The 24,650-nt window shown below is 41.6% G+C and overlaps 2 protein-coding genes across 2 annotated transcripts; one reads left to right on the top strand and one right to left on the bottom strand.

The window, feature by feature from the left end:
* Window positions 1-5,731: 5,731 nt before the first annotated feature.
* LOC310822538 (phosphatidylinositol 4-kinase type 2-alpha-like) lies at window positions 5,732-14,885 on the bottom strand (the record flags this gene model as incomplete). Its single annotated transcript, XM_083694909.1, has 9 exons — window positions 5,732-6,141; window positions 6,245-6,304; window positions 6,588-6,721; window positions 10,680-10,779; window positions 11,007-11,068; window positions 11,690-11,843; window positions 12,010-12,141; window positions 12,256-12,456; window positions 14,541-14,885. 9 exons carry the CDS (start codon window positions 14,883-14,885, stop codon window positions 5,980-5,982), a joined length of 1,350 nt encoding a protein of 449 aa, XP_083551035.1. The 3' UTR covers window positions 5,732-5,979.
* Window positions 14,886-15,639: 754 nt separating this feature from the next.
* Window positions 15,640-20,217, top strand: LOC310823059 (phosphoglycerate mutase 1-like). The gene is made up of 4 exons (XM_083695748.1): window positions 15,640-15,881; window positions 16,538-16,812; window positions 17,829-18,009; window positions 18,423-20,217. The coding sequence occupies exons 1-4, from the start codon at window positions 15,743-15,745 to the stop codon at window positions 18,590-18,592; spliced, it is 765 nt and encodes a 254-aa protein (XP_083551874.1). The 5' UTR covers window positions 15,640-15,742; the 3' UTR covers window positions 18,593-20,217.
* The last annotated feature ends 4,433 nt before the right edge of the window (window positions 20,218-24,650 follow it).

The raw sequence follows: 24,650 nt of genomic DNA, 5'->3' as shown, positions 1-24,650 counted from the left end.
TACAGTAGTGGTGGCTTTTCCAAACCAGACACAGATATAGGCGGAAGCCCTCAGGAACTTCCTGTTGGGAGATAAACAGCTCTAGCCAATCAGGAGGGGCCGTTTGAATGCCACACGGCCACATGAAAGAAACGGATGTCTATGTGTGTGTGCATTTATCCGGTAATTGCAGATTCCGTGATTGAAATTATGTGTTTGTGTGTACGTGTGTGTGTGTGTGTGTGTGTGTGTGTGTGTGTGTGCGCGCGTGCGCGTGTGCGTGTGTGCCTGCATGCATGTGTGTGTGAGTCAGTGTGATAATCTGGGAGGGGGCCGTTCTTACAGGAAGCATCTGCAGGGGGTGGGGGTTGATGCTCAGCCAATAAAATAAAGCAAACCCAGTCTTATGTCATTGTAGAGTGATGAGTAGTTGTCTATTCCAAGGAAACATGCAGTTCTTAAATTTGATTTTGGTTGCGAAATCTGTGAAAAATCTTGGCTATGCGGCTCTGCATCATGACCATTTCCAATGGCTTAGTTCTCATTCTGTCCACTTGTTGCTGGGGTTAACACTGTACTGGAAGGTAGGAAGCATGTACTGTGATAGTATTGGGACAGGGCCTGGTTCTGTGCTGCGGATAAACATACCATGGTCGAGTGAGGCTAATGCTGAACAGATGCACTACTGGGACATACATCTACCACTTCTGAGAGGAGAGGTCTCTCCCTGAGAGTAACACAACAGCATTGTCTTTCTGTCCTGTTGACGTCTCCATGCTCTGGAAAACACTGTTCATTTAGGCCAGATGGATTCAGTATGCAGCAGAGGCATCCCGTCACACTGTACAAACATTAAATATTAAGCCCATAGTTGATATTGACAATAACTAGGCTGAATGTAAATTGAATGTTTTAATCAAGTGATGGATCTGCAGCATACCCAAAGCAGAAACCCTAAAAGGCTTGTCTAAGCTGGATCTCCATTGTTATAATCCGATCTCTGACATTGGCCTTTTTCCAAAACCCCATACAGCCATGTTAACAATTGAACTGATTTGTAAGTGGGAAACTGCCAAGTATGCTTGTGTTGCATAAGGGCTTCATTTTTCACTCATTAGAGGCAAATCTTTTGTCTTTCTTTATACCCTCCCACATCCATGTACAGACTGAAAGGCACTGCTTTAGAGTGTCTAGCAATGCAGATTGTCATGTGTGTCTAGACTTGAATGCTGCCTAGTTAATAAGAACAGGGGTGAGATACTGAGTGTGGCATTAGACGGATGTGGGATTGGAGGAGTGAGACAGTGTTTTCCCTCTAAACTATGCCAGAGAGAGAGAGAGAGAGAGAGAGAGATGGAGGGAAAGAGAGAAAGTGAGAAACCCTGGGAAAAGGGCACTTAAACACACATAAACCCAGGCAGTATGTGTGTATGCCAGCTGAGTGATATTTACTCTGGCTACTCCACCAGAGAGACATTTCCTGCATGTACTCACACTGGACTAGGCCAGACTAGCTGCTCCCCCCATGGTCTCTCCCTCTCTCACTGGTCTCTCTGTCTGCACTAGAAGGCAACAACATAGATACGGACGCTATGGACCAAATTTAATTTCAGTATGTCTGATAACAAATTCTATGCCAGAAATTCTGCAATAGGTCTAAATAGACCACAATGACATGATTATGTGTCAAAACTATAATTAAATCGCTGACAAGATTTGAACACAGTGACATCTGTCTTACCATATAAGGGATTTTCTGAACCAGTTTAGTTTGCCAGTTTACCCATCTCACAACAAACTTGCATTCTGTGTCAAATTGTCTCATCCTGTGTCAAACCTCAAAACCATACCGCTACCTGCCCAGACCCTGTTTCAGGTGAGCGCAATTCCGGCCCTGGAGGGTTACATTGTGTGCAGGCTTTTTTTCCAACCCAGGATTGAGAACAGTGGGCTAGAACACCCAGAAGCATCCTAGGACCTGAATTGACTACCTTTAACCTAGCCTCAACCTCACCTGGCCTAGCTCCTAAATTTTAAAGCCGGAACCTACCCATATCTGTTTGCCAGCACCCACCATTACCCAACTCCTATGTAAAGCCCCAATCCCAAAACCTCGCTCCTTCCTAAAGCCCCTAGCCCTACATGTAACGACACCCCTGCCCCTAAACATATCCCAGCCTTTCTCTTCCTCTCTCTTTCCCTGTTGTTAGATAATTCAGTGATGATCTCTGAGTCAGAGGCTACACAAACAGACACACAAGGGCCCTGCTAACCAGACTCTCTCCTCTCACACACACACACACACACACACAAACACGCGCGCACACACACACACACACACACACACACACACACACACACACACACATATGCATACATACAAACTCACCAAGGCCTTGGTAACCACACTCTCCACACAGAATGCTGAGACACACATTCCACTGCAGAAAAGAGAGAGGGATAGGGAGCAGAGAGAAAGTATTAGAAAGAGAGAGAGAGAGAGAGAGAGAGAAAGAAAGAAAGAGATAGAGAAGACCTATGGTGAAAAGATGCACTGTTATGTGTTTTCAGATCAGCCTTACAGTCAGGTCCCAGAGGAGATTGATATCGCAGATGACATCACTTCCTGTCTGTGACAGGCTGAATAGGTTCAGTGTTCCACTGTGGGACAGTAGGATGAAGTTGCCACTGATCTAACTACAGTCTGTTTCCCCACCTAAGGCTAGATTAAGGAGTGAAAAGGCTGGTCCTAGATCTGCCCTTAAGGGCAGCATCCCCCTGGAGCAAAGAATGACTGCAGTGTTCCAGTATTGTGTGGCAGAGGGCAGTGCAGCCTGCGGGATGTGGTGGGAGCTATTTATAGAATCCTGGAAATACCACAGCTTTCCTCTCCCTGCCAGCCTCTAGCAGATGGTAAGAATGTGTAATAAATTGACAGAGGAGGACAGTGCCAAACTCAATCCGGTCAAAAGAGAGTGGGTGGTGGGGGGACAGGTACAGAGAGAGAGATATGAAGAAAGGCTCTCTCTCTCTGCTCTCTCATGATCACTGTTTTAGTGTTTCAGTGTCTGATGTTTCTGAGGATTTATACACTTCCTCTGGTCCTATCAGATCCTAATCCTGGGTGTAACCACCTTCCATCAAACACTCCTATAGTCAGCTGTGTCAGCTGTATATCGGCCGACTAGAATGAAAAGCTAACTTCCAAACTGGGAATGACTGTTTATGTTTTAAGTGAGTGACTCCTTAAGGCACTCCTTAGGTGAGGCTAGGACTCAGCACTCAGTACCCCATTGTCTTATGACAGGTGGCGTCGTTCCTACAGGACGCTTGGAGTCACGCAACCTGATGTGAGACAATGCACTCTACCCATGTTACATTAGCAAGCCATGAAAGCCTCACACAGAAACGTGTGTAATTAAATAAACAACGCTCTGCAGCACGTGCGAGACTTGACCAGGACAGAGTCTGGAAAACCTTGTATGGAAATACGCATTGGAAAGTAAGACAAACATTTCTTGCTAACATGGAACTCACTCAATGTGGCTTGTAAATGGTTCACTGTGGCTAAAACTGTGCCTACAGAGCACCTCCTCTCTTAACATAGAACCTGTCTATATCTGGGTGTGTTTGGACCAGTACCTATCAGGGCAAATCATACAGTAGTTGCATGATGGTATTTAGAAAATACTGTATACCCAGCTGCTAGTGTCTTTGACTCTTTGACTGATATAATGAGCTTTAGGCATTCTAGGTATGTTTAAGGAAACAGAGTATGAAAGAGAATATAAGACGAGAGACCATGACAATGGAATATTAGATATATTCATGCATTTCATTCTTTAATACATTACTATTTTTTTTTTTACAGTGCATTGTCAAATGAAAACAATACATTTATAGAACAGTTTGGTAACTTCAGCAGTAAACATTGATAAAAACAAACAAACAAAAACACGACATTTAACAAAGAAATGTAATGAGATCGGGAAAAACAGGCATTCAAAACGACATATTTCATAACTGACTAGCTCTTGCTGAGTCTGATACACACAAAATGCATCCTACCAAGTTCCAACCTTAGGTAATGACAGATATGAGGGTTGAATGTGTTAAAACAATGGCAGGGAGACTGTGCTTGATCCTTGAGAAATTATCTCAAGTAAGGCAGAAAGGAAGAAGGATGAGCTCCAGCCCCAGAATCAGCCCAAGACACTGGATAATAATAAGTATTCACTTGGGGCAGACTGTAAATCACATCTGATATGACACTACGTCTGTCATCTGATATGACACTAAGTCTAAGTGCACTACTTTGACCAGACACACATACAGTATAGGGGTGTCATTAGAGACGCAGTCATTCAAACATTTAAGGACCCAAACGCTGCATGTCAGACCACAGCATAACACAACCTATAACACTACACATGTCAGGAGAATGGACAATGACATGTGACTACTAGCAAAAATATAAGAACATCCTAGTGTTTCATGTGCTGGATAGAATACGTATGGGGGGCGCCAGCTGCAGGCACTTCATTTTACCGCAGTGTAGTGTACAGGGAATAGCCACAGGCCCCAGGGTCCATAAGAGATACAGTATGAGTATAGCTGTAACTTGGTTAACCTGGTAGAGACTTTGGGATGCAGGCTGAAAAATACTTACTTAAATGTACAAAAGCACCTGATCATTCTTAGGAAGGTTAGGACAAGCTGCCATTTTGTAAAGATAAACAAATTAACCTGATGGGTCACTGAAGGAGAATGAATGCTACAACAGAACCTAAGCTGGCAATCCAAATTCTGCTATAGTGGAGCCTTTCACAGTTTTTGGTCTTTATTAGCCTCCAACACACAACTCCATACAGCTAACAGTAGAGAGTAGAGAGTTTGCTAACCTAATCTAAATGCATATCCTTCTAACATTCATTCCAAATATTTATGGGAGATGAAAGAAAAATAAAATACCAGATTCTCTACTCGAGGAACATTATTTTGATCCACACCCATTGGCCAATATTCCTGTGTCTGTGGGAGGGATCTAAGCAGCTATCAATATATATATTTTAAAAAAAAAGAGAATGTCTACTGCCAAGATGTCAAGGGAAGAAACCAATTCCATTACCAAATTGATAAATATCCAACCTGCAAAGAAGCAGTAGCATTAATGAGGACTGATATGACATCATACTGTATCAACCTTGGAGTTTTTAGGGAGAGGGGGGAGAAGAGCATGGACGTTTCTGAGGCATCTTTGAGGGGAGGAGATGTAGGTCTTGAGAATCAGGAGATAAGAAAAGAAAAACTAACATTCTTTCCTTTTCTGGTGTCAGAATGTCCAGGGTTTGATTGGAGGTGTGTAACTTTTTAAGAGTTCTTCACTGTGAGGTGATTTTGTTGTCTTTTACTTATACATCTTCACCTTAATGTACTCATGTCTACTCTCTCCCTCCATCTTCACCCTCCTCTTCCTCCTCCTCACCTCACCCTTATCCCTTTCCATCCTCTCTCCCTCTCCACCCTGCTTCTAATCTTCCGTCACCTATATCTATATATCTCTATACATTCTCCCTCTCCTCCTCTGCCTTACTCACTCTCCATCCCTCTCCATTTGCCTCCATCCTCCCTTTACTCTACTTCTTCACTACCTCTCTACCCTACATCTCCCCCTCCCTCCCCTTCTCCTCCAGGTCCTCCACATCCCACTCCACCTACATTTTCTTAACCCCCCCTTCCCCCTCATCTCTTAGTAAATTAATGTCAGCAGTGAAAGCACAGCCATGTCTGTTTGTCTGTAGGCTCCAGGGAAGGCATGCACATCCCCTGTCCTTCTACTTCCTGGAGTGGAAAAGGGGTGGACGATTATTGGCCTCTGAAACAGGAGTGAGATAGAGATTTATTTGTCAATCCTCTCTCCTCTTTGTCCTGCCTCTCCATCCCTTCTCCTATTTGGGTTTCCTCTCTCCTCCTCAGTCTCTCCCTCTCCTCTCCTCCTCTCTACCACCAGGTGAAGAAGGGTCTTCTGCTCTGGAAGCTCTGTGTGTAGGACTCACTGTTGGCCCGTTGGGGGGCTCTGGCTGTCTCTACCATCACTGAGGGCATCTGGACCAGCTGCAGGGGCGTCTTCCCATCCTTCAGAGCGTGGCTCAGGTTAAGTATCTGATGAAACAAAACACAACACATCAGCCCTGCTGCACAATTATCATTTTATAACAATGCAAAGTGAAAAACAGTACAACTGTTGAGTTATTCTCCCACTCACTTGTCCTCGCATCACAGCTATCTGCTTGTGAAATTGCCCCCTGTCAAAGCCTGGATCCTTCTGTAACACAGATAATACAGTGAGAGGGTCACAGGTTAAAGTTCAAGGGTGAAAATCGTGAACTTCTCACAATGTTGTCCCTAAGTTATAAGACAATGATTTCGATGCGTCACAATGCAAACGCATTAGCAAATCACTGAGTTACTACATACTGTGACAGCTACTATGATACAAAATCTTGTATGTTTGTAAGTCATTAATTCTGCATTTTCCCCAACCATACAAAAACATCTGACTGACCCTCTCTTGGCATAATATTCCAAGTCGAGAGCAAGTATTTTACTTTAAAGAGCTCATAGAGGTCCTCCTCCAGGTCTTTGATGAAGTTGGGGTCGTTCAGTTTGGGCAGAACCATGTCTCTGATCTCCTGGGAGAACGGCACCTTCGCTTGGGATAGCCATGCCCAGTAGAACGGATCTAGAGGAGATGAGGGTTAAATAATGACATTCATCTTTAACATACCTGGGCAAAATACATATTTGAAATGGTTTCAAATATTTGAAAATTATTATATTGTTATCTATTTAACTTGTCAGGAACAACGATCCACGCAAGGGACGATTAAAAAAAATTACAACATTTTGATCTAAAGATTGATCCTGTTGAAAACATCAACATTTGTCTCCAGTTTATTTATATTATAACCACTGTTTCGGTAGTGACATCATGGTTGCAGTTTTGACAACAGTGCTTAACATATGGTCACATTGTTTATCATATCAAGTTTTGCTTAAATGCACAGCTGGTATAGCTGCAATATGCATGGAGGACCAGAAAAAATTACTTGGAAAGTGACTTTTGACTCTCTCAGGAACTGTCAATTAGTCTAGTAGCAATACTGAATCATTGTGTTGCATAGATGCAAATGATCTACAATTGGAAGGACAACAACAATATTTTTTTAAGATTTATGTAGACTCATAGATATGTTTATCAGACAAATAAATGAATATTTATTAAATTAATGATATATAATAAGGAAAAATATAGCAGTCTGTCACTAACGAAACAGTGTCAGTACAACAAAATGTAAGGTCCCACTTTAATCAAACCACAACTTGAATATTTCAGAATTCCTTTTCAAGCCAACAGAGTCATTAGCAGTAGTGCATATGAATATTTATACATATAAATGGTGTTATAACTGGTCTGGAACCTGTGCTTTGCCAAATGTGTCATAACATTTTTAAATAGTAAGGTATTTGCTTATAAATGATATGTGGTCCATTGGTGTGATTTACAAAGGTTTGTATGAACCTTTAAAGTTGTAATTTGTTTAAAATTGGGATAAAATGTATTTTTGTATCAGTAGTGACGTTTTGGTTGTGGCCCATCTAATTTTCCACTTTCCCATGTCATTATTGCTTATAAATGACTACTTGTCTGGTTGTCCAACAGATATCCCTTCAAAAATTCATATGTTAATATTCAGAAAATATATGTATAGATTTGACAATGGAACCTGTTTGGTTCTGACATTTCTTAAAACCGCACCAACATTTTCTGACTTTATCGGTATAATTCTTAAAACAGCTGTAAGATACACCAATCAGTATTTGGTCATAAAGGAGAGGGATGCTACCTCTTTATTATTGAGGTTGTGACTTATAGCATACAGTGCCCTGCGTAAGTAATGGGACAGTGAAGCATTCTTTCTTCTGTTGGCTCTACACTCCAAAAGTTTGGATTTGAAATCAAACAATGTTCTATGAAGTTAAAGTAAGAGATTATAAGCTTTTCTTTGATGGTGTTTGTGTATATATTGGTTTCACCATTTGGAAATGACAACACTTTTTATACATAGTCCCCCTATTTCAGGGCACCAAAAGTAATGAGACAATTGGCTTGACAGGCATTTCTGGTTAGTCAGGTGTGTTCTGTCACATCATTTGTGAAGGCATAAGAGAGCTGTTAATGTGTAGATGAGATGACCCCTTGTGCTAGACCATTTCTGCTCCCCCACACACATCCCTCTCCTTTGAAGTAGGAGATATGGGGTGACCCAACAGACAAAGGAGGTACCTCCACTTCTACAGACCACATGGTCTTGAGGCCTTAAGAGACAAAGAGAATTTGCCAAGAGGCTGGAAAAAGACTGGGCAATGGGTATTTGGTTGGTTCAGAATGTGACGAGTGATATACTAAAAATGATGTGTTATGTGTGTTTAGGTTAGGATGATTATAACATTTTAAGAGTTTAACACTCACATTGTGACACAATGTACCCTGGAAGGACTGTTTGGTCTGTAAATGTTACAGAAATACTGGGATAGATGATCCTACGTATTAAACGAAAGTACAAGATACCATTTTCCACAGAATGAACAATAATGAAAAGAGACATTTAGAACGAAATATGAATATGAGTGTGACGCCCAGTCGATCTCTGACCAATTAAGGAGTCATTTGGAATTATAAACTCAAAGCTCGCCTCCCCTTTATCATAACCTATAAACCCATGTCGTCACGAAACATTCCTTAGTGGACATTGCGACTTGTTGACTGGCCAAGCCGGCACAGCTGGGCTAAAGCCACTCACCTCTCCTCCCCCCGTTTATCACACCTGGAACAAATAACCTCCGACCCGCTTGGAAAGTTAGGATTTCCTCCAGCTACATGCTAACACAAAGCTGACTACTACCGTTACGATATGAACTCTGTACCAGTGCTAACTAACCAAGATTTCAACGACCGAACCTACCTCTTGCCGGAGTCCGCTCGCTGAGCGTTCATCTTGAGAGGGTCGGTGGACAGGACTCTGCGTTCTTCAAATGACCAAAGCTCAAGTCACCTCAAAGTAATTATCCGGGTTCATTCTATCTTTTGTACAAGGCATTGTGTGCTAGTGTAATTTAGATTCATAAATATTGTATTATATAGACTGTGGTCTTGCTACGCAATTATCAAATCTGCCGCCACTTAGCCACGTGTTCTGAAGAGTGAGTTGCTGAACCTCGTAGGAGAATCTGTCGGTCACTGTCGTGCTGTGTTTCAGACACTGTATAGCTCCAACATATGAGATACGATTGCCTAGCTATTGATTCGTTTTATACGATTGTCCAACGACTGATTCATGATTAACCGATGTGTATCGTGCGCCAAGTCCATTCATCAGTATTGTGCAACCTGTGAATCTTCCCAGTTATCAAAACCCCTCATTTCCTTCAGTCCTTCCTTACCTCATTTGGTTTGTGCTGTCTATATTACTGTTTAGTTCGAAAATAAAGCTTTCTTTGTGTTAATTCATAAGCTATTATATGTAGCAGATACCTTTTACAAATGTCTACTGTTGATTCTGGGCTTTGCATTTACCTTTGGAGTCTGCTACTGGTGTATGTCAACAAGAGGACCAAAGAGGTGTCAATGAAAGTCAAGAAAGCCATTATTAGGATGAAAAATCAGAAACCTTAGTCTTGCCAAAATCACAATGTTGGAACATCATTAAAAATGTTTTTTTTGTTGTTGTAAAAGCACTGTTGAGCTCAGCAATTGCAAACAGGCTGGTAGGCCAATTAAGACTACAGTGGATGACTGAAGAATGCTCATCATAATTAAGAAAACCCCCAAAGCAACTGTCCCACAGATCAGGAACACTCTCCAGGAGGTAGGCGTGAATGTTTCAGAGACTACCATCCGCAGAATATATCACCAGCCGAATTACAAAGGCTTTACTGCAAGATGAAACCACTAGGTATCCTCAAAAAGGATGGTCAGGTTACAGTTTGAACTGGCTAACATGTAATGATGTAACTGCTGACGGCAGCAGCAGAATGTATTTTGAAGTGTACAGAAACATCTTGTCTGCTTAAGTATGAGCAGATGCCTCCAAATTCATTGGATGGTGCTTCATCATACAGTAAGACCATGACCCAAAACATACTGCCAGAGCAACTAGGGAGTTTATCAGGGCCAACAAGAGGACATTTATTGACTTGCCAAGTCAATCTTCAGATTGAAATCTAATTGACCATGCATTTAATTTCCTGATGATAACATTTTAGGCACAAAGACCTCAAAACAAACAATAACTGAAGAAGGCTGTAGTACAGACCTGGCAGATCATCACCAGAGAAGATACCCAGCATCTGGTGGGGTCAATTGGTTGCAGACTTCAGGCAGTTATTGCATGCAAAGGATTGTCGACCAAATACTAAACATGAGTGCTTAATTTGGACATTATATTAATCTGTCCCATTATTTTGGTGCCTTGAATTGGGGACTATGTATTAAAAAAAACATTTAGGAATGGTGAAACCAACATGTACAAAAATACCCTTAAATAAAAGCTGACAATATATACCTTTAACCTCATAGTAATTTTGGAGTATAGAGCCAAAAGAAGAACAAATGTTTAGTAGTAGTAGTCAGGACTCACAGGCTCTCCAGGAGTCAGGGTGTTTGAGGGGGAATGCCAGGCCGTTGTCTATTGCTGCCAGTTTGATGATTGGCTCCTTCACCATCACCCAGTCTGTGTCCTACACACACACACACACACACACACACACACACACACACACACACACACACACACACACACACACACACACACACACACACACACACACACACACACACACACACACACACACACACACACACACACACACACACACACACACACACACACACACACACACACACACCTTAGTCCAGGAAACCACCCCATTATGTTTATAGTTATGTGTATGTCAGATGCACTCACCCGGTTCCCTCCAGTGTCCATTGGACAATCATATTTTATCAGCCAGTTGTCATTTCCTCGATCTGCAAGAATGAACACAAGGTAGCTTCTAACCACAGAAGAGCAACTTCATCCTATTCTAGTAACATGTGCGCATTCAGATGTAGGTTTATCTACATACCACTGCTCACTGCTCTTCTGTACATATCTGTCTATACTGTTCATAATCTGTCTATACTGTTCATAATGCACATATCCTTATATTTTTCTTTTAATACTACTGTTAATACACTGCACATATCTGTACATACTGTACATACCTGTTTATACTGTTCATACGGCATTCCATATTTATTCTGCTATTTACTCTAATGTTACTGTTAATACATATATACTGTATTGCCCATACAGCTCATATACTGCTTACACTGTTCATACTGCATTCTATTTATTCTGCTTATAATGCTACTGCTAATTCATATACTGCTTACACTGCACTACTTATACTATACTGCACTACTATACTGCGCATATACTGCACTACCTGTATATACTGTTCACACTGCACTTTTCTGCTTTTTTGCACTTCTGGTTAGATGCTAACTGCATTTCGTTGTCTCTGTACTTGTACTCTGCACAATGACAATAAAGTTGAATCTAATCTAATCTCATCTCTCCCCAGCAGAGGGCGATAAGACTCTCACCTGTATTCCTGATGATGTAATCCAGAACTACCAGTCGCTCAAAATAGAGCTGCAGCTGCCGATTGGTGTTCTCAGGAAGAGGCTCCACCTCAAACCGTCTCAGCCAAAAGTCTGCGTCTTTGAAACCCTCAACAAATAACTGGAATGATCCAACCTGAGCCATAGGGGAGAGCAGAGTAAACACATTTTGACTCCTAATAAGTGTACATTAAAGTAGTGTATACAAACTACTAAAGTGAATTGGAGTTTGGATCTATGATCCTGATTCAATAAATGTTCTTTAACTGCTCTTGCTAATTACAGTGGCTGAACTGTCTTACCTTTGGTGGGAGCCCTATTCTGTGGAAGCGCTGTCCCACTTTGGGCACTTTCTCCAGGGCAAGCCTCTTCCCCCGAGACTTCACCCTGTCTATGGCACTGTAGTTAAATGTATCACTGGCCAGGTAGACTACCTGCAGAAGAGAAGAAGGGAGAGAGGGAGGAGATGATGAGGGGGGGGGGGGACAGAGAGAGTAGATGGTAAAATCCAGTCCTGTGTGTGTGTTTGTGTGTGTGTGTACCCATACCTTGGTCTTGGGGACTATATTGAGCTCTAGTTTCTGGTCGACCAAACTGGCCCCTGCCTCTGAGAGGTAGCCCTGGTTGAGGACTAGGCAGTCCCGGCCGAAGCAGCAGGGACAACACAACTTCTGGAGCCACTTGGTCCACTTAGGGTTCAGCTGGCCATACGGCTCCTCATTCTTTGGCTTAAACACACCAATGATCTTCTGCACAGACAAGCACAGACAGGGACCAGATGTCAGTTATGTGCAAACACTCCATATCCAGTGCAACTTCCAATGAGTTCCCTCATATAAGGAGTGTGAAAAAATGTATGATACTACCTTGTCAAACTTTCCCAAATAAATACTGGTTATAGGCTAATTGAAGTGCTTAAAAGTGTTTAGTAGAAGGACAAACACCCATTTGTCAATCTGTAGATAGTTCATAGTTATGGAATGCATGATCTAAGCTCTACAGCCACTTTGGGTAACTCTCTCTACTTTTATACTATGCTATTTTTAATCCATGTTAACCTAAATTTTCAGTGTTTCTAAATAGAACTGGTTCCTCTCAAACAAGTTTTTCTGAGGTGCATGTGTAATTTGATCTGGGCCTATTCTGCATTTAGTTTTATTGATATCGGAGATGTATAAATACTACAAGGCCACACTAAAAGCCTATGAACTGTATCTGCTGATGAGTAGAATAAAGATGCCCCTAATCAAGCAACTGTCCCCAAGCGGACACTGTAGTGCAATCAAGGTAAAAACAACGACATACAAAAAATATACACATAGTGCCCATGGATACTGATAGAAAGCTGATCCTAATTGTGCCTAATAGCAACTTATTACTTACTAGCCTGTCACTGATGACACAGTCCTCACAATCCATAAAAGGTAAGTAGGGATTGCCAACGTATGATGTAATAACAGTATGCTACTGAAGCTAGGCCTAGACTATATCCTTCATTCTTACATCAAAAATAGCTATTCATGGCCCATACAGAGGCTCACTGCAGCAAACAAGGTTGAATTGGAATGGTTTGGTAACTCATTTATGTCAATCAAATTATCTTAAATTTCCTCACATGATAGGTTGTGTAGTAGCATAGGCCGATCGGCTGGTTCTCTAGTCTATGCAGCCCCAGCCAGTGCTAAAGCACTCCCTGGTAACAAGGTTACATCTGCTGCCTTTAATAGTGTCATCGTCCATAGGAAAGTAGTGGAACTGTGTTTATTGAGTTTATGTTAAGTTGAGAGAAGAGCGAGGCTGGGGGACGGAAATGGGGCGGTCATCATCAGAGCGTGAGGATCCTGATTAGGCCCATCTCTAAAGCCATTCAGATTGACTGCACATGATGATTTTTCTTGAGTTACAATCTCTTTCTTTATCTCTCTTCCTTTCCCTCTCTCCTCAGTCACACACACACACACACACACACACACACACACACACACACACAAAGTAAGTGGATTTCCATGGGTTGAAAAAAAAAGACTTCTCAGCAGGTCTATGGGAGATCTCACAGATGTGTGAGCAATGCATACTATGTCTGTCCATCCCTATCTCCCAGCCTGCCCTGGGGGGCCCTTTAGTGCATCTGTGACAGAGATGGGGTTGGTTGCACCTCTCTGAGTCTCAGCCTGTGGGTGCCTCAACACCATGAGGCTGCCAGCCATGTTCAGAAGCTCGGGAGGGTTTTCACACTGTGACTATCACCATGTCATTGGCCCAGTAGGCAGCTCTACAAGATCAGTCACAGCCAAGCCCTACCCAGTCCAGCCAAGTCCCAGCCCAGCTGAACTAGAATGTATTGGGATCCTTCACTGCACTAGTGATAAAATGACAACAAATTACCCCCACCAGACAGTCAGGAAGACTACCATCTATTTGGCAGCGAGGACAACTTTATCACTAACTGACACAGACCTAGTTTTTCAACAAGTGATGTGAATCTTTCCCATTCTCTGTGAAACATCATCAAGATTATAGTATGCAAGATCCCCAGTGGTCAGATGTAAAATGCACACTGTGAACTGTCACCAACCTAAACCAGCCACTGCGGCGGGATGATGGGGAAACTCAATACATGACATCATTGCATTGTCAGAAACCCTAGAGCTCAGTATGTAGTCGCCAGTGCAGGCAGTTGGCATATATATACATGATGCTGCAAACACATGAAATGTGAGGTTGACTTCACTACATCCTGTGGCAAAAGAAACATTTCTTCCTCTTTCTCCTCCTCCCATCTCTTTCTCTATAAAAAATGTCAGTAGGGCCTTTAAAGTGAAGTCTGTCTCACCCCCTGAGAGTCCTTCACGAAGTAGCTGCCACTGGACCCCTGACAGATTCTCTCAGGGAAAATCTCCTCCTCAATGGCTTGCTCTGCTTTCCTCACGATTTCCCTGAACTCTGGATCATCTGGGAACTCGTTCCTGTGTGGGTCCCGTGGAGAATTTCCTCTGTCGCGATCCAGAAGAGGCTGTCGCTCCTGGCTGCGTCCAGGGCTCCCAGCTGAGACTCGGATCACTGAACCTGGAGTGATGTTACCCACAAACCCGCCTCGGGGACTGGTGGCTTCGCTTTGGCAATAGTTATAATCTATTGAGTCCTGCAGAGGGGAGACTAACGGGCTCGTTTCGTCCATACCAGAATGGGATGGGAAATTAAGGTAAGCCGATGGACAGAGAGATAAGAGAGCTAGGATGCAAGAGCCGAGCTGTGATTTTCCAGTGCTGATTCAATGCTGATACTGCCTTCTCAAGCTTTCAAACAAACAAGAGTCGACTGTCATCTTCCGCATACAGACCCGCCCACCCCAAATACAGACTCCCTATTGGCGTGACTGCTGCCCAGCCTCTTCAACATACCGCCTTCTTCTATGGGAAGCAGTTTGTAACAAAATTAATGTGGCATGCGTTGAAGTAATGAAATGTAGCTATCCCTTTTGATTTAATCAAACATGAATGTGACTGTTCCCCCCTTACTAATCAAAGGGAGTTTGAAGTTGGGCACGGATAGGCATGGCCAGAGTAGAACACTCTATGGGCATGGCATCACCCAAATGCTCCATTTGTCATTCTCATCCATTTCATGTTATTGTTTTTTGATGACTATGGTTTACATTGTATTTAGGTTAGAAAAAAAATGTCACATTGTATCACACTTTAAAAGCGTGATACAGTACAATCTGTATCTGCTACAAAATACTGTATTTTATATGAAGGTCACAGGATTGTCATAGTACACGCCTACATTATTTTTTATTGGTTTAGGAAAAAGAGGGACGCACCAAAGAGGGAATCTCTCATTCTATTGGACTTGTATGAGGCACAGAGCAAGAAACTAACCAATCACATAAGTCTCCTCTGTGTGGCTGACAGTGACGACGAGTTGGACCATCTAGCATCAAGGTAGCTGGGTTCATTTAGTTGCTGTGTGGTCAAGTTACTCAGCCACATTTAGTTTGATTTTTGGAGTTTCAAGTACGATAAACTGTCAGAAATGGCTGCTTACAAGTTGGTTCTGATTCGACACGGAGAGAGCAACTGGAATCAAGAGAATCGATTCTGTGGCTGGTTCGACGCCGATTTGAGTGAAACTGGAGAACGTGAGGCGAGGAGAGGGGGACAGGCCTTGAAAGGTGATTTTCGTTATTTTTCTTTTTGTTCCAGCTTTAAGGTTTAGATAAGCTACTGGTAAGATATTCAATATTCCACATACTTTTGAGTGTACGGTGAGTACATTGTTTCATTGAATCATCAGCAAACTAAGACTGCTGCTTTGTTTCTTTCATTTCAAACCATAACTTTTCACAGTTGGGCATTGGGCTTATTTTCCACTAATGGTATGGCTTAATGTCACTCATAGTTTGTCAACACTTTTTTTTTTGCCAGCAATGTACACGATGAGTCAATAGATTTGACATGGGAGGTGTGTCTTGTATGTACTACGCAATATACAGTGTAAACCAATGAGAAACGGAGACCCCGTCCCCACCACACATTTATTTGACGCTACAACTTCCCAAGGGATGTGAATGAGACGTATCATGCCGCGCTGCATGCAATTAATGAAATCAATTCCTTTTCTGTTTGGCTTTTAAAAAAACAGGCATCTCTCTCAGGCATCTGTCATCTGGCCTCTAGCAATCAAAGGTATTAGCTGATGCAGTGTGGAGTACCTGTACATTATCAACCCACTTCACTGGGTATCTATCTGTACCCAAAACCTTTTATGCAAATGTTTTGGCTTTTTTTGTGTTGACTCAGACACCTATCGCTCCTCTGACCCTCACAGATGCTGGCTATGAGTTTGACATGTGCTACACCTCAGTGCTGAAGAGGGCCATCCGGACCCTGTGGTTGGTCTTGGATGGTATTGACCAGATGTGGGTGCCGGTGCACCGGACCTGGCGCCTGAACGAGCGCCACTACGGTGGCCTAACTGGGCTAAACAAGGCGGAGACGGCAGCTAAACATGGAGAGGCCCAGGTGAAAATCTGGAGGCGCTCCTTTGACACCCCCCCTCCCACCATGGACGCCGACCATGACTTCTACACCATCATCAGCAAGGTGAGACCCTCTACTAAAAGAGGGAACTAAGTAGGCAGCCATAATTGTGAGACCCTCTCCCTATCAAAGCAGATGACATAAGTGGACCAGTCAGAGAACCAGGTTCTTAGCTTCCAAAGCAACTAGTTTAGCAAACAATCAGAAAGGTGATCATCTGTTCTAGATATTAAAGCAACCAAGAAACCAAATAACTATATCCAACTACTATTCTAACATACTCTTTGAATATAGGTGAGGATATCTTATTAGTTTCTCCCTAGTGTGCTACACAGAGCTGTGAGAGGTATGACTTCCATTCCCTTTATACATAGAGCAGCCATTGTAAAGGTCAGGTGAAACCCAACCATTATGCTGCCCACTCCTTTTCAAGTAGAGGACAAGGTCTTTACTGTAATGTTGTTTTCAGTTGCAACCCCTCTGTGGTCCTCTGTGGCTCAGTTGGTAGAGCATGGCGCTAACAACGCTTAGGTTGTGGGTTTGATTCCCACTGGGACCATATATACTGAAATGTATGCACTCACTGCAATGTAAGTTGCTTTGGATAAAAGCGTCAGTTAAATGGCATATATTATATATTAACCCACTGGCGAGTTAATGTATTGCAGATAGAGGAGAGCATTATCTTTGGTTAAAGTTCAAAGTTCAGCTGAGCTCAGAATTGATTGCTGAATGCTCCCTCTGCACTGATGGGTCAGGAGTTGTGATATGATAAGGATCTGGCTGCTATGGCCAAGAGGGGCTGGCAGATATAGGGACACACTGAGCTTAATGAATGTTAGGAAATTGATTTGTTAGAACCTCATGTGCATAGAGCTGAAAGTACTGGATATGTAAAAGCAATATGGCAACAATTTTACTTGAGGACATGGTGGATCACCAGATTTCTTGTATCTGTCCCATCCATTTCAAAGTAGTTGAGCATACTGTAGGTAGGGGAAGGGACCAAAATGGAAATGGATGTCTGACATTGTTTGCTGTTCTTTGACATGCACTAAGAACTGTTGTCTGCACTGTAGGACCGTCGCTATGGTGACCTGACTGAGGAGCAGCTTCCTTCTTGTGAGAGTCTGAAGGACACCATCGCCCGAGCGCTGCCCTTCTGGAACGACGAGATCGTCCCACAGATCAAAGAGGGGAAGAGGGTGCTCATAGCTGCTCATGGTAATAGCCTGCGGGGCATCGTCAAGCACCTGGAGGGTAGGTACTGCATATGCTTCTCATCATGGTGTAGGTAGAGGTTACCCTTCACCTGACACTGGGTCAGATATAGGCTATTTCATTCCAATAAGTTGTTCCTTACCGTCTACCCTCGTTAACTGCCCTTCACAAATCTGATTGGGTAGGTGTTAGCAACATAGCAGTAACTAGGTGGAGCTACAGCATGCACATGCCCAGCAGATTTAAGATCTGTGGGGGGGAGTGAACGAGGACAGCTCTCTGGAATTAAATGCAGCTATATTGCCAAAGGGACAACATCTAGCTACTCTGCCAGTCTCACTCCTATCTTCTGATGTCAGGCGGCAACATGGCATCCAGCTGTAAAGTTGGCCAAACACTCAATGATATGACTTCTGTAACTCCTGTGTCCCGTTCTCTGCTGCTCCCTGCAGGTATGTCAGAGGAAGCCATCATGGAGTTGAACCTGCCCACGGGTATCCCCATCCTCTATGAGCTGGATAAGAACCTGAAGCCTGTCAAACCCATGCAGTTCCTCGGGGATGAAGAGACCGTGCGCAAGGCCATGGAGGCTGTGGCTGCTCAGGGGAAGGCCAAGAAGTAGAGAGAGAGTGAGACCCTTCTCTGTGCACCATGGAGTACCAGGGTTCTCTCCAGGATGTCTGAACAGTGTGGTGCTGGATTGCATTATCAAAACCCGACTCGTTTATTCATGTCTAAATGCTCAGAAATACAGCTAAAATGCTGAATTCACTGAGGAACATCATAATGCTTTCACTTTCGCTTTTAACAGCAATGTTGTTGGTGATCAAAGATAGATACTCTATCATTGCTAAACATATAGTTTAATTTGCCTCGAAATGTTTACGTAGTGGCACTGCCAAGTTCACAGCGTGCCGCAGCGCCACTCTTGCATTCTTTGGGGATTACCCTCCAAAAATTCTAATGTTGAATCATTCGGGGGAAAAACACATCACTGACCCTAAGTCAGTGTCCAGGGAAAACACATCACTGACCCTAAGCCAGGGAAAACTTACTCCATGTAACACAGCACAGGGAGCAAAGGTTAGGAAACAGGGATCAGGGAGAGAGGACTGAGGGTCAGCGATACCACAGCTCTCAAAGGGACTTACAGACACTGAACACACCAGGCCAAGAAACTTAGGAATTTAGAATGTGTGTGTGTTCATATTTTACTCTGTGCATGGAAAGTGAAGCAACATAACAATTGGAATGGGCCTTATTGATTAGTTTGTATAGTATGCATTGACCAAGGCACTTACCAGTAACTATACCGGACTAAATCAAAACACAGTCATTGCACTGTTAAATACAAATGAATGATTCCAATTTTAAGTTTGAAAATGGACCACTGAGATTATTAATGTGATATGTTAAGTATGATATAGCCTAGTAATATTAATTATTAATAGTAATATATCTCATAATAGTAAATATATGTTAACAATGTTGTATGAAAAGTATTTGCACTTGAAATTGAACAGTACTTATTTGTACAGCAAGCAGTTAAGTCTCATTTTTGTCATGGTCTCATAGCAACTGATTAGTTAAAATCACAAAACAATTACAGGTGGGATGTGATATTCCAAGGTATCCTACGAACTGTATTGATGTTTTTTCAGTCTGCTATCATAGGTTGTACATTGCAGTGGAATAAAATTCCCATCTCTCTTGAGAGCTGTGGCCCTTCCTTTCCCCTGTCACCCTCTAGTCTTAGAATGGGTATTGTGTAGTGTAAAAGTCTAGTGCTGCTGTTTGTGATGTTGTTTCATCCTATTTCCTCTGAGTAGTGTGGGTATTTGACCAACTTTTATGCTGGGTTTTTCAATGGGACTGAACATTCAGTATTATCTGCACTTTTATGGGGATTCCACCCTACTGAATAGGTACTGTGTGAAACACACAATTTACTACAGTTTAACCTAGCTGCCTGCTAGACCTTCCATGACCATATTGGACCATGTTCATTCTACTTATGCAGGATGACTTCATAGTGTTAGCTGTTCTCTGTTCTTAACCTTAGTGTACCTCCTTGAGTCAACGAGATATCTGTATATGGGTTCTTCCTCTTTCAGCCATTCCTAAGAGTGGTCCTTTGACATTGTTGTCAATCTTATGACTGAAACCTCTATTTGAATGAAGGTTATAAGGGTTCATTGCAATGCACTGTTTAAATATACACTGAAGCTTGCGTTCTAAAATAATAAATGTGTTGAAAAAATAGAAGTGTGGGGTTGATGTGTTCTCTTGCAATTGGTTATCATAGAAATCTGCTAATTAACTAGCAGAATTGGGGCCTATTCTATATGTTAAGAGTTGTTCTGCCGACTTTGGTCAACACTGATAATAGTGCAAGGTCGGAATGGTACACTCATGGGCATGTCACAATAGATGATATCTCTAGAGATGTTTTATATGGAAGAAAGCTCCAATTAGACTGGTGACTGGAAAGTGAAATAGGCTACTGCTTCATCTGTTAGAAGTTCACATGCTACACAATAATTGATTGTACACAATAGCTAATCAATCCATATTATGAAGTTCATCTCCATAGTTGCTTCCTTTTCTCTTCCTCATCATCAATGATCTGAAAAACGGGGTGGAGCCGACTTCGGTTTGTTTTTGGTACCAGAAGTCTGTCCTCTGTTCCTCATTCACCATTAACATGTGGTTGCCTTAACCAGTGTCAGTCAAGCCTGACAATATTGTTTGATATATGTGTAAAACAACAGTAAAACAGTAAAAATCCATCATCACTTTGTATGACACCACTCATTGTTGATTCCTATTCTAGAAGTGTTGCTGAGTAGATTGGTACTAAAAATCAAGTTTGGCCATGGATATATTTGTGTACAATATATGTGCCCTATGCAGTCCAGCAGTCTTTCATCAGGGTAATTATGATGTTAGAAGAAATAGAAACCCTTTAAAACACAAATAATACATTGAGAGGCAATTGAAAGGCAAGATAGAGCATACCATCACCAAAATGAACAAAACGGAGCAAAAGATCACTGAGCTTGAGAACAGAGTGCTGGATCTGTCTTGTTACAAGAGAAGATGGGACCCACGGCTATATAGGTTGGCAGAGAATCAAGGAGAGGGCATCCCCAAGAAAATTATAACCATCTGCCAGATGACCTCACCGGACGACACTCTACTATTCCTTGTGACACAAGAGGTTTCCTGAGGTGATTGACAGTGTTCACCGCCGAGGGAAAGCTCCCCCTGACACCCAGGCCAGGGATGTAATCCTACTACAGTTCTCTCTGAGGTACTTTTGTGACATGGTTTAGAAATTAGTCAAGCGCTCTGAGTATCTGCAATAGAAGAAACTATGCTTCAACAAGGACCTTTCCCCAGAGGACAGGGAGACACGTAACAGACTTTGGCTGCAGATCAAAAAAGCCTGCAAAGATGTTAAAATTGCCTACTTTGTAGGGGCTCGTGCTTATGTCGATGAAGTGTAGATTCTCTGATGCAAGTGTTGATGCATCCTTCTAACCATGGCTGGTTGATTGACACTTTATGCAACTGTTTGATCTTAAAGACACTTTCATTGCTGGCTGTTAATAACAAATGAGCAAATAAAGATAGCCTGACCTTTTTTTTCCTTCCAGAGGTAGATTATTTTACAATCTTGTATTTTTCAGGACTCACTATTTGCTACACAATAGTGTATTATATAGTATATATAATGTTTAGCATTTGAACGACAATCATTTGCCTGCAATAACTGCCTAATGTCTGCGGCCCATTGACCCCTGACAGGCCTGTATTGCAGCCATTTTCAGTTGTTGTTTGTCTTTTTGTCTTAAATTTCCTCTTCAGCAAATGAAATGCATGTTCAATTGGATCTAAATCTGGAGATTGACTTGGCCACTCTAGAACTTTCCACTTTTTGGCCCTGAAAAACTCTCTAGTTGCAATAGCAGTATGTTTTGGGGTCATCGTCTTTCTGTATGATGAAGTGCCTTCCAATGAGATTGGAAGCATTTGCTCGTACTTCAGCAGACAAGATGTTTCTGTACACTTCAGAATTCATTCTGCAGGTACCGTCAGCAGGTACATCATCATCTTTATCTGTGATGGAGAAGTTTTTTTTTTACTCTATGACAAATGTTAGTACTATCAACAAAGTAAATTATGATTTGTGCAACAGTCCTGTCTACTTAGCTGATATTGAAGAGTCCATTGTTAAATGTAATAAATCCCCAGGTACTGATGGCCTATCTTCTGAATTTTAGAAGAAATTTAGCAAATAACTAACCTAACCTCCTTTTTAAATAAAGTATATATAGAAAGTATTGATAATGGCCAACTGACCTCCGCAATGACTCAAGGCATAATAAACCTCATTCCCAAGCCACATAAAGACTCCTTATTTATAGATAATTGGTGCCCAATCTGCCTTTTAAATAATGATTACAAGATCATAGCTTCTAGTCTAGCAAAACTTCAGTCCTCACATTACTTCAATGCAACAAAGATGTAACCTATGGCTCCAAAAAGACTTATCTATTACAGGAAGATCTCTTTTAGCCAAAGTAGAAGGCCTATCCAAAGTGATATATACAGTGCCCTGAGTAAGTAAAGCATTAAAGCAGTGAAGCATTTTTTCTTCTTTTGGCTCCACACTCCAAAAGTTTGGATTTGAAATCAAACAGTGATGAATGTAGAGGTTAATGTAGATATTGTCATCTATTATTTGATGGTATTTGTGTACATATTGGTTTCACCATTTAGAAATTACAATAATTTTATTCATAGTCCCCCTATTTCAGGGTACCCAAAAGTAATGGGATAATTGGCTTGACAGGTGTTTCTGGTAAGTCAGGTGTGTTCCGTCATTTGTGCAGACATAAGAGAGCCGTCAAAATCCAGTATTGATTATAATGTTTGCATTTGCCTTTGGAGTCTGCTATTGGTGTCATGAGGACCAAAGCGATGTCTATGAAAGTCAAGAAAGCCATTATTAGGTTGAAAAATCTGAAAAAAATAAAGAAAAATAGCCAAAACCTTAGGCTTGGCAAAATCAACAGTTTTGAACATCATTAAAAATGAAAAAAAGCACCTCAGCAATCACAAACGGGCTGGTAGGCCAAGGCAGTCTTCTACAGTGAATGACTGAAGAATACTCACTCATAATTTAAAAAAAAAGCCCAAAACAACTCCCACTGATCAGAAACACTCTCCAGGAGGTAGGGGTGAATGTGTCAGAGACTACCATCCACAGAATACATCACCAGCTGAACTACAGAGACTTAACTGCAAGGTGTAAACCATTAGGTATCCTAAAGTTAATAACAAGCTTTCAGAGGTCTGGAAAAAGGTATTGTGGAATGATAAGATTAATATTATGTACAAGAGTGATTGCAAGTGAAAGGTTTGGAGAAAAAAGAACCTGCCTAAGATTTACAGCATACCACCTCATCTGTGAAACATAATGTTAATGTTAGGGCATGTATAGCTTCCACTAGAATTGGCTAATTTGTTTTAATTGATGATGTAAATGCTGACGGCTGCAGCAGAATGTGTTCTGGAGTGTACAGAAACATCTTGTCTGCTCAAGTACAAGCAAATGCCTCCAAATTCATTGTCATTCATCATACATTAAGACAATGACCCAAAACATACTGCCTTAGCAGTATGACTGGCCAAATCAATCTTCAGATTTTAATTTAACATGCATTTATTTTCCTGGTGATAAGATTTTAGGCAAAAATACCTCAAAACAACAACAACAACAACAACAACAACAACAAATGAAGATGGATGGCTGCAGTACAGGTCTGGTAGAGCATCACCAGAAATGACACCCAATGACTGGTGGGATCGATGGGTTGCAGAATTCAGGCAGTTATTGCATGCAAAGGATTGTTGACCAAATACTAAACATGAGTGCTTAATTTGGACATATGATAAATCTGTCCCATCACTTTTGGGTACCCTGAAACAGGGGTACTATGGACAACATAAGTGTTATTTCTGAATGGTGAACCCAATATTTACACAAATACCAATCAAATAAAAGCTGACAATTTCTACTTTAACCTCATAGGAAATGTTTGATTTCAAATCCAAACTGTAGGAGTGTAGAGCCAAAACAAGAACACATACTTCACCTTAGCTTTAGATGTTCCAAAAGAAACATGCTCATTCATTGATAAACTGCTACTGAAATGTACGTTTTTCAACATCAATATGGAACTTCATACCTGCCCATATTTTTCTATATATTTTCTACATTTTTTTTTATCTTTACGTGGTCTAGAATTTTTACAAAGATGTAACTATGATATTTCGAAAATCCCTGTGAAACTCTCCAGTTTTCATAAACAGTTGTTGCTTTGTTGGTCTTTAATGTACAAGCACAACTTCTCTCCGCATAAATATTTCATTTGGAATAATAGAGATATTAAGTATAAAAATAAATCTTTGTTTTTTAATGGTAGGTTTGATAAAAAAAAAACATTGTACCTGTTAACCAACTACTGTATCCTGAAGATCAGCTCTTTACATACTGTGAATTTGTACATCAATATGGATTTCCTGTAACTCTGAAAGAGTTTGCTATTGTATTTTATGCAATCCCTAGTGGTGTCAAGTTGCTACTTCAATCTTCAATTAAAGAGAAAGAA

The sequence above is a fragment of the Argentina silus genome (genome assembly GCF_951799395.1).
Source record: "Argentina silus genome assembly, chromosome: X".
In the NCBI taxonomy this organism is placed as follows: domain Eukaryota; kingdom Metazoa; phylum Chordata; class Actinopteri; order Argentiniformes; family Argentinidae; genus Argentina; species Argentina silus.
Note: the sequence above shows the minus strand (reverse complement) of the source record. Positions and strands in the feature narration are given on the sequence as shown.